This window comes from Ixodes scapularis, unplaced genomic scaffold (assembly GCF_016920785.2).
Source record: "Ixodes scapularis isolate PalLabHiFi unplaced genomic scaffold, ASM1692078v2 PGA_scaffold12__126_contigs__length_90152505, whole genome shotgun sequence".
NCBI lineage: Eukaryota > Metazoa > Arthropoda > Arachnida > Ixodida > Ixodidae > Ixodes > Ixodes scapularis.
The window spans coordinates 13,551,844-13,562,473 of record NW_024609838.1 but is presented as its reverse complement, the minus strand read 5'-3'; the positions used below and the strand labels follow the sequence as shown (position 1 = coordinate 13,562,473).

At 49.4% G+C, this 10,630-nt stretch overlaps 1 protein-coding gene across 1 annotated transcript in view; it reads right to left on the bottom strand.

Annotated features, from left to right (window-relative positions):
- Nucleotides 1-162: 162 nt before the first annotated feature.
- LOC8051359 (ATP-binding cassette sub-family A member 7) overlaps nt 163-10,630 on the bottom strand; it is a 60,819-nt gene continuing 50,351 nt past the window's right edge. Inside the window, exons 40-47 of the mRNA XM_029990549.4 lie at nt 9,378-9,547; nt 7,207-7,348; nt 5,076-5,210; nt 4,899-5,002; nt 4,726-4,818; nt 3,911-4,151; nt 2,669-2,765; nt 163-1,862 (exon numbers count right to left, since the gene is read on the bottom strand). Of these exons, the coding sequence (XP_029846409.3) occupies nt 1,813-1,862; nt 2,669-2,765; nt 3,911-4,151; nt 4,726-4,818; nt 4,899-5,002; nt 5,076-5,210; nt 7,207-7,348; nt 9,378-9,547 (1,032 nt within the window). The 3' untranslated portion in view covers nt 163-1,812. The remainder of the gene's footprint in view (nt 1,863-2,668; nt 2,766-3,910; nt 4,152-4,725; nt 4,819-4,898; nt 5,003-5,075; nt 5,211-7,206; nt 7,349-9,377; nt 9,548-10,630) is intronic.

Here is a 10,630-nt window from a genome sequence, read left to right as displayed (position 1 = left end):
TTTAAGGGTGGTATCCGATGTTAGTACTCTACAATGTCTACATAACATGCTTGGGCCACTAGGCTATGTTGGAGCATATGTTTGCTTCAGTCGAAAAACTTTCTTGGAAAGTTTGTCCCATTTTAAAGCATACTTGAAGACAAATAGTCAACACGCCAGATCTTGATAAAAATACTTTATTCATAGAAATATTCAATGCTAGAACCTAACAAAATACATGTAAAATAAAATTAATGAATATGCTCGTGGTAAAACAATCACATTTGAGGGAAATAAAGGTAGAAATTAGGAACAGTGTACTATATCACAAAGCTAGGACCAAATGTGCGATTGCTCGCCTTGCTTTGAAGTTGATACAAGTGGCCATTACTTAGTGGACGACACGCATTTGCGTCACAAAAGCGAGCAAATACATGTTTCTAGCGAATCGAGAAACTGCAATGATAGCCCAACAATGTGTCGATTGTAAAACCAGTGACAACGTCTGTTTTAAGACTAAATGCTGATTTGTTCGTCTTTAAGTGTCGCTAAGTCACGTGCAAGCTTCCGCATGCGGCTTAGGCTCGCAGAAGAGGCTCAGGCACTGTAGATAAAGCTCTCAGGGCAACGTTAAGACCGGTGTAAAGTTTGTGAGGAACAAAAGTTCCCATTCGAAAGTCTTGAATCCGAACGTATGCCAGACAAACAAAAGTACAACCTCTACCTCAAACTATTTTTGAAATGACCAGATCTCTGCTCTGCGAGCTTCAATGCGATTGACAATATGCGTCAATAAACAATTAAAAGTCAAAACAAAATGCAACATCCGAGTGTAACAAACAAGCTGTGGGATAACAAGTCAACAAAAAAGGCTCCAAAGCCTCCCCACGAGTAAGTGAGCACCCGCATACTCATTGTGGGGCATGTTGCGACAGCCTGCCCATTCCAGGCACCTCAGGCAACTCTGCCATCACAAATCTATCACAGACAAAGGCACAAGAGACACTCCAAAGGGTTAGAGCGTATCTGCCAGGTTTGACGGACATTTTGGAGATGCTTTAGAAAAAGTGATAGCCCGCCTAACCCTAAACACCTGTAGAAATCAATAGGTTATGAGATAGTTCAATTAAGATTTCTTAAAAGACACCTTCCAAACAAAACTGCACTTTGCGACGGCATTCCGCATCAACATGGTAACCATGGGATATGGGCAGAAAGCATTAAAATTTTCACAAAATGGACATCTGTTTAGAATGACCCATTTTCAAAACACTATCGAGCAACATTAGCGGTCGCCATGCTTTGGTCTTTGCTTTCAGCGTGTATGGTGCGATTGGAGCAGGGCCCAAAGTCACACACCTGCCCAAGTAACAAGTGGAAATACAAGTCGAACGCTCATACACAGCACTCGTGTCCAATACGTCCTGAGCTTACAATTAAAATATGGTGGCCTCGGATAATTGGTTTTTGGCCGCCAGATGTTGCATATTTCTGTTGGGGGACTATTCTGAACTGCCATTAGAGTATTCTTTATCCATTGAGGGGCACACACCTTCCGTCGTTCTTTGCACAACACTGCTGCTGGCAGTTTGTAGGTACCCGATGCCATTTGGGTTTGGATGTACCAGCACACGGCGTTTAGAAAACTGTAGGGAATGGAGGTGACCAAAACTGTGCCAGCGTAATTCCAGCGATACTCTTTGGGAACTTGCGATGCGAGCCGAAAGGGTGTCGTCCGGCACATCACCACACCGGGTGGTGTGACGGCTCTCGTAGCCAAGGCTGGGCACGTGCCTGGACACGCACGGCCCTCGGCAGGAAAGAGCTCGCACTTCAGGCAATGGCAGTCTCCCGAACCGGCAGTTCGATGAGCTCCAGTTGGCCTGCACGAGGAAAGGCAATAAAGAATTGCGTGACAATCACACAACACAATGCGTTTAGACCGCGTCAGCTGTGCTGCTTATTCGACGATATGACGATGAAAATCGATTGACATTGCGCCGACTGTGCGCGATACGGTGATATGATATGAATATGACGCATTGTTTTACCATCGATACGTTGCTAAGAAATAAACGATTTTAAAGTCATGATGTGTATGTGTTTTATTCAATTGTAAGCGTCGACTTCTTAAGTATTGTGATTTTGCAAATAGCGATACTGAAGTTCAGAAAAGATAACCCATTGTAAACTCGATGATTAGACGAAATGCGCCACAGCAAGGTGAATTCCGCCCAAAGCCATTGGAGGGCATTCACCTCAACTAAAAAACACACAAACTTTCCTTTTTTTTTTTTTTTTGCATGCAGTTGTGTGGCGTCATGGCCCAGTCATGAGACCGAGCCGCACACTCTCGAGCTCGCGCTGTCGCAAAAACAGGGGACGCGCTCTTGAGCTTCTTTTTCTTTTGTTTTTGTTTATTTTCGTTTGCAGTCACACCATTGCGAAACCGCGGGACGGGCCACTAACAGATGATGCTGTAAACAAGTTGCCCCTCTGCCATAATAGCGTGGCAAAGGCAGCGGTGATGCAGATTGTGGTGTGCTAGTGTGAAAAAACTGTATCTACATGTGAAGACTGGATGACGTGCAAATGGAGGAGGGTGGGCTACTTCAACTCGTTCCCCGGAGGTTTTCTCAAGACTCAAATTGCGCTCCCACCCGAATTGCAAAGTAGGCCAACAACTCACGTCTCGAGAGCCTCCTGTGGGGAGGGATCGGGGACGGGTCCTGGGCCGTCCCTGCCGTCTCCCCGTCGCCCTGCTGCTTGGCAAAGTGGACAAACACCTGAAAAAGAAAGCCAACGCCTTTCTTCGCGATCCTCGCCAGGCTTTCCACATGTTACCGTACATGTTTCCAGAGGCAGCAGAGCAGTGCATTTTTATAATTGTGTAGACTTCACCGAGGCGGTGAGCGCTAGAATTTGGCTGGTTGTGTGGTTGTTTCTCCCTTGCCCACCACCGCAAACGGACTATTCAAAAGTCAAAGCCGACTTCAGACATACCAGAACTAATCTGGGTACAGGTATGACGCTTCCGAAAAGTTTGGAGGAGATAGGACGTTCCCGTAAAGTTTGCGATAGGTGGGGAACTAGGTATCTGAGTATGTTGCTGGCCTACTTGGTGCATAATTAGATACAAAAGGAATCTGAAGACACCCAAGAATTTCATATGAGTTGTGAATACGAAAGCTTGAATGTCGTTCTACAAAATTGTGTCCGTAAGACGAGTGATGTTTTCAGCCAGAAGAAGGGGCGACAACTCGGCGACGTCTTCATGCGAATCAGCTTGGTGGTCGGGCGTGTCGTACGGAATGAGTCCTAACTGTTTAGATCGGTAAACGATTCCTCTTTTAAAGGTAGACAGATTAGCCGGTACCGCAAACAACAGTTCGGAAAAAGAAATCCAATGCCTATCGTCCTGTGCCATCGCTTAGTCCGCTTCGTTCAGCCATCCAGCCCGTGACTCCAGCAATACAATGCCACATTGAAGATTACTGAAAGAATGCACAGAGTGCTTCCTATTCTCTGCGCAACTTTTTTTTCTTTTTTTTTTTTCAGTCAACGTATTTGCAGTTTCTAAAAGCCACAAAAAATAAATACCATTTTTTTTTTCTATTTTTAATATTGAGTGCGTGCCTTCGATGACCCACGACTTTGATTACATATGGTGTGTGTGTGTGTAAACCATAGACCTCGGCACGTGACCACGAAGAAGACAGCGAGCGCGACTCGAACCAGCCGGCCAGTTCTCGATCGACGGTTTTCGGGCGGAAAAAACAGATCTCCAGCCGCAAATCATGTTCAGGGTAGTTGGGCTCTCTCATGTCATGTACAAATAAAAACCTCGCCGAGCATAGATACCCAGTCGGTGTCCCTTTAAGAGCAACAAAGTTACATACATTAACGCATCACTACAGTAAGGCTCTCCCACCTGGTCCAGGGTGGTCTGAGTGACCGAGTAGTCGTCGAGCGGGCACTCCTCCCGGAGCTCCTCCAGGCGCCGGAAGAGGCTGGCGGGGGCCACCCGGGGGCTCACTTGGTACTCCAGCTGGCCCAGGTGGCGCTCCCCCAGCACCAGCTCCCCGGGGCAGAAGAGGCGCCCCAGCAGGGTCCCCAGCCGGGCCTGGGCCCCTGGTTGCACCCTTAGGGTCGCCGTGTAGCCCTGGCCGTACCTGCACGAAGAGACCCCGCGGGGGGTTCCCCCGTTCGCTCGACATTCCGAGGCGTCAGCCGGTCGGGAGTTCCCAGACGAGTCCGCTTCCCGCGCTATGGGATTGCGTCGTCCGTGCTCCGACCTCCAAAATGCGATACCTATACTTCGTTTCACTTCTAGTTCGACGGCAGCCGACGCTGCAATCTGATGAAGCTGCAGTCAAGCAGAACCTAAAGTACATTGTGACGGCGCTCATTTTGTTTTGTGGGTATGACATCCCTGGCTAAACCAGTCACGACAAAAAAAAAAAGCGCAGAACTGTGGCGCATTCACTCGGTGATAGCAAACGAACAAAGGCGAACAGCACCGTGACGGTGCACTTTCTGGATTGGTTCCATCGGGCTGCAGCATCACCCGCAGTAGGACTCAAAGCGATACAAAGAATAGACGAGAGGGTCAAGGCGCGTGACGTAGTTCGAAAAGTAAGAAACCGGATATCCCACGGTGAAAACCCGATCGAAAGTCTCTTTCAGTTTTGCCTCGGGTGGTGCGAGCCTGGCAAGTAAGTGAGGTCGGCGCTCCCGCAGACTCACTTGTTCTTGAGGTGCTGGATGCTCCCTAGGCAGCGGAAGCGTCCGTTGACCATGATGGCCAGGCGGCTGCAAAGGGCCTCGCACTCCTCCATGCTGGGCACGCACGGGACGAAAAGTCAAGATTCATACCCGTCCCGCGTCCCGCACCCACCCAGCGCCCCCGAGAGGCCCACCTGTGGGAGGTGAGGACCACCGAGCGGCCGTCCCGCACCACGTCCCGGACGGAGTCCCAGAAGAGGCGCCGGGACTTTGGGTCCATCCCCGTGGTGGGCTCGTCCTGTGCGCGGCGCATCCCTCTGTCATAATGGGCCCTCACATTCCGCTCGACCGCAGAAAAGAAAAAGACTCACCAGGAAGACGAGGGGGGGCTCCCCAAGCAGGGCGATGGCCGTGCTCAGCTTGCGCTTATTCCCGCCCGAGTAGGTGCCTGCGCACTGGTGGGCCCAGCGCTGCAGCCCCAGCTGCCGCAGGCCCCAGTCTGCCAGCTGGGAGACACAGAGTTAATCGAGAGGTTCCGTGCACTCCGGCCGCTTCGGAACGGCAGGGCACAGACGCGGATGTGGGAGGTCCCCGTGGGCGATCCCAGTGTGGTCTCGATAGGCCCATTTTGCTGGCGATGCCGTAATACACGCGAAGAAGCAGCGAAGCATCACCCGTAAGGTCTGTACCTGTACTTCGTTTCGGCTCAAGTCAGGACGCAGCCGATGCTACGAGCCGACGGGACCTGTCGGATGGTGTTAGTCGTGTTTCTGTACGTGTTTAACACCGCCGAACCAACCCTAAACAGAAAACGCCGAGTGACCCACGCTTTTGACGCTGCTCAATTGGTTCCATTTGCTCATAGCGTCGGCTGTGTCAGGACTTAAAGGGACAATGAAGGCAATTTCAGATATTTTTTTTGGCGATTAAACTGCGTTTTAGGCAGGTCTCAGGCCACGTTGCCCGAATTTCAGTTGAAACCGGCGCTTGTGTGCCGCGCAAATCAAATAAACAGTCGCGGTAATAACCGTACTGAGATCGACTGAGGCCATGCCCCGAGAGTTGCGGGAGAAGCCAGGAGAAGCGGAGCTCACGTGACCGTTGCGGGGCCAAGAAGCATGACGTCACAAAAGACGCATCAGCGATTGGTCGAAACGAGAGACGTGCCCTTGGCCACGTTTTGGTTCGTGACGTTTACGAATGCTGTTCAAATTTCCGCTTGAATAACCACGAAAACTCTAAATCGGACCAGAAGTGATTACTAAACCGTAAATAAAACAGCATAATTGTTTTTCACTTTGGTTCGCTGGATGCGAAACGGGCAACGAGCAACTATGGGCAAACAAAATAAAATAAAAAAAGAACACAGGGGAGACTTTTGTTTTCAGATGTCGGTGTCGTGTTTACTTTGGGAACACAACACTAGAAGGATTCTGCAAAATGGTAGTCGTGCCAAATTTGTGCGCTGTAGATGGCTGTTCTAACAATCGACTGAAGACCAGTATTTATTCGGGCGACGCCAGTTTTCCCGTGTGGGTTGCCGTTCGTGTTCTTTAAAAACGAAAAGAGACTCCGACTTTGGTGAAAACCAAAAATGGTGCTGTCTGTTTTCTCCTTCTTGAAGCGTCCCCCGCAGAGGAACCGGTTCCTGGAACGGCCGGGTCGCTGCTGCTTTCCCCTTGGCATCTCCCCCGTGTCCCTGTCTTTCGACAACACGCCTCTCTCGTCTCGCCCGCGCGAATGTTGCTCATTGCTTCCCAGCTCAGAGCCTGCGGGCAGCTCGTTGCCGGCTGGGCGGTCTCCGTCGGGTGATGGCGGAGGTGCACACAGATGCTCCCATTCCGTTGGTGTAAGGTCACCGAACAAAAGCCCGAACTCACTCGCGAGAGCGGCATTGTCATCCATGTTTACAGATTCGACGGAACAACCGTGCCACCGCGCTGCTATAACCCACTGCGGTAACCAGAGTATCGATCTCTTAAATACTACCGATACCGACTATTCATACTTGACCGTCACTACATACGTCCCCTCCGTTTTCGGAGGCCGAGAAATGAAAATGAAGATAGCTCAGTTTCGGTTTCTTCAGTTCTTTCGTAGGCACAGAAATACGCGTCACAAATATCTACAAAAAATTAGGCAGCGTGCTAGGTTACCAAGAAGCCTAAAAACACCACTTAAAAAAAATTAAATAAAACCGCCTTCATTGTCTCTTTAAGTTGAAACATAGTTCTTTCCCAGATTAAAAAACACCGACATCACGCATTGTCTAAAAATAAATTAAGTCGACAGACGCTTTAAGAACCTCAACTTATCATGACAAAACGAACATGCCTAACCTACCGTCCACTTTCTTTCTCCGTTTTTCTGTCGCTCTCTTTCTCATTTTCTTTGTCGGGACCATTCAGTGTCAGTGCTTGCGATTTGCCGCATTCTGCTAGCGTCTTACCCCCTTGAGGGAGAGGACGGGCAAACGTTGGGGCCGGGCACGCGCTTGCTCACCTGGGACACCTGCTTCTCGGGAAAGCCCCTGAGACGGGCGTAGAACTGCAGGTGCTCCCAGCCTGTCAGCAGGGGGTCCAGGGCGTCCGACTGCGGGCAGTAGCCCACGTTCTGGCGCGCCTGGTCCAGCTGCGTACGGACGCTGCGGAAGATCCGGCAATGACGCCGCTGAGTGCCTGACGTACATTGCCGCGTATCCGGTGCATGGACGAAGGCTGGTTCACGCACTTGCAACTGCTTACAACCTCACGAGAGCAGGCACTGGCATGCTGGTATGCATGGTGGCCCTAGAACTGCATTTCACTAGAGCTAAGGTTGCATTTGCGAGGTTAAACATCAGCAATAGTCGCATAACATTGTCAAAAGTTTTTTGAGCCAATAGTAAAAGGATGACGAGATGAAAAACATACGAGAATAACGAGGGGTTCATGCCCAGGTGAAAATTTCTAACTGGGACCAGTTGGCACCTTAACTGGTTTCAACTGGGACTAACTGGTCCCAACTGGGAATCAACTGGGAATCAACTGGGACTAACTGGTCCCAACTGGGAATCAACTGGGACCAATAGGAGTCCAACTGGGGCCAGCTGAGGGGTCAACTGGTTTGAACCATTCCCAGTTGGGGGTCAACTGGTTTGAACCATTCCCAGTTGGGAGTCAACTGGTTTGACTCCCAGTTGGGAATGGAGTGCACTGGAACCAGTTAGGAAAGTAACTGGTTGGAGCGATTCCCAGTCGGACTTCAAATGCCTTTCCCGTTCCCAGTTCACACTGGGCAACAATTTGGACAAGTTGGGGGTGTATTGACCTTTGCTAATGAAGAAAACTAAAAACACTAACATCTTTTAGATTTATACAAATAGGGAATTTTTAATTACTGGGGTACATTTATATATTTATAAAAATAATATAAAAATTTTAATTAACTAAATAATTTTTTAATTGGCAAATATAATTAGTGACAAAATGTGTTCACCTAAATGAACATTTAATGCATTATTAAAATATATTAAAACGTTTATTTAAATACCTACAGTATTTTTTTTTTCTTTTAATAAATAAATTTATCTTTTGACTAATCAGAACTAGCCGGCCGCCGTGGCACGCGGGCGCGGATTAGTGGTACGCGCTGTCGACAGATGGCGCTGCTTATGCTGACGTCGGAGTCGGACGGACGCGGTGGAGAAGGGTCGCCATCACCCAAGTTGGCGTCGTTATGAAAATGTCAAAACTACAGCTGCGCTTCTTTGGACCTAACTGTACTCACACCACGGTGGCGGCGGTGAACTTCGAGGATGGAAAGATGCAGTTCAGCGATCGGAGGGCATTCAGGAAAGACCGGACGCACATAGACCGGACGGAAGAGAACACGCCGCGGAGAGCACAATGGCGAAAATGGCGGGAGGTCTACCTCGAAAATGTTCGACTGTTGTGACAGAGATTGCAAGGTGGGAGCGCTACCGCATCTTATCAGGACTTCACCTGCGCAACGCAGGATCACGGGTGAGCACCTTTCTTCACGCGATGGGAAGAGAAGCTGAGGACGTCTTCACTAACAGACGCCAGCGGCCAATCTTCCTTCATCTCATGAATACCACGTCTCAAAAAGCGATTCAACCGTCGCAAGCAAGTGGCTAAACCCGGAGCGTGTACGTCACCGAACCTATTTAGTTTCATTCTCCAAGTTTTTGACAATAAAGTATTGTCAACCTTCCATTTTGTGCAGTGTTTCATTGTTGCTGGAGTTGGTACCAACTCCAACTGGGACCAGTTGTAACTGGGACCAATTCCAGCTGGGACCAACTCCAACTGGGACCAGTTGCAACTGGGAATTGTTCCATAAACCAATTGCAACTGGGACCAACTGGTCCCAGTTGCAAATTTTCGCCTGGGTGCCTACCTGGTAGATAGCACCAGTGTCATAAGAGGTCACAAGAGGTCGAACGCATTCGGTTGTAAGCAGTCATAAGTGTGTGAACGAGCGCTGCCCAGAGCGGCGGATGGCCGGAACTGACAGCAGCCGAAGGCACGCTGCTGCATCCCGACCGCTTCTTGGTATATTTTGCATACGCAATCTCGGCACGACCGTCACTTCACATAGACGCCATCCATCTGCCCGATGCTCGCTCTGAGAAGGCGTTGTGCACGGCAAGTCGGATTCAAAGCGCCCACCTGAATCCTGAGACGTGGGCGTCGCCCCCGGTGATGGGCGTGTCCCCCGTGAGCATGCGGAAGGTGGACGTCTTGCCTGCCCCATTGACTCCCAGCAGGCCGAAGCACTCGCCGGGACCCACCCCGATGCAGAGGCGGTCCACGGCGGGACGCCGATCTCTGCGATACACCTGCCCCGAGGGGACTCCGCTCGTCAGCAGAGCAGAACGAGCCCGAAAGTTCTTCCAATGAGAAAACTGGAGTTACTAGAAAGCTACGCTCAGTGTATCGACGCACTTCTCCCCCACTGTCCAATGTTGCCAGGGGGTGGCGGAGAAAAGCTCACCAGAGAAAAGCTCACCGGAAAAGAGCTCACCAAAGAAAAGCCCACCACAAAACCAGCAGATGCAGAGAAAAGCTTACAGGCCCTTGAGCGGATGTGGAGAAAAGCTCACCGAATCTTTTTTATTTGTCCTTAGCTTAGCGAATTGTGCATCACACGTGGCAATTTAACACAATTAGAGTTCGTCACTTCATCAAAAATAATGGTCCTCTTTTTTGTAATATTCCTGAAGTTTATTGGGCATATTTACTAATTCGTCAGAAATCAGTAATCACCCTTTCTGTATAGTAATGACACTGCAAATATAAAATCAGAACATGAGACACCCGTAAAAAACAGACAACAATTTACTGACAGCTTAACAGTGCGCCTTTGGTAGCTCTGTCAGATAAAGAGGTTTGTTTTTTGCGAGCTAATATGAATAATGATGTGTGAACTGTTTCAGATCCAAAGATTGTGCGGTGCCTGATAGGTGAGTAGGTGTTTGTTGATTTGATCATTGTCGGCTACACCGTTTTCTTTCTGTTTTTTGCACTAGTAAAACTTTAGTTGCGAGAACAGCTTTCTCCTGTGGTGTTTGTTGTCTTCACTTTGTCTTCATTGTTTGAGCAGTTCTCACCATGTAAGATGTCTACCAACTTGCCCAATTTTTCTACCTCACAGAAGACTAGATCTTATATAGGTCACGAGTAACGACGGTGACTGTGCGCAGCTCTGAAGGTCATGGCTGGCTCGCCTTAGAAAGGCACTGTCACACAAAGGCAACTTGTGGAAAAATCAGCAGGAACGTCTAGAACAGGGGTTCTCAAACTTTTTGGTCTCACGGAACCCCAGGAAGCCTCAAAAACTGGCGCCAAACACTCCCCCTTCCCCCCCTTCCCCCCCCCTCCATATTTGCCAAACCGAGAAGCAACAGATGCACAATTGTAGG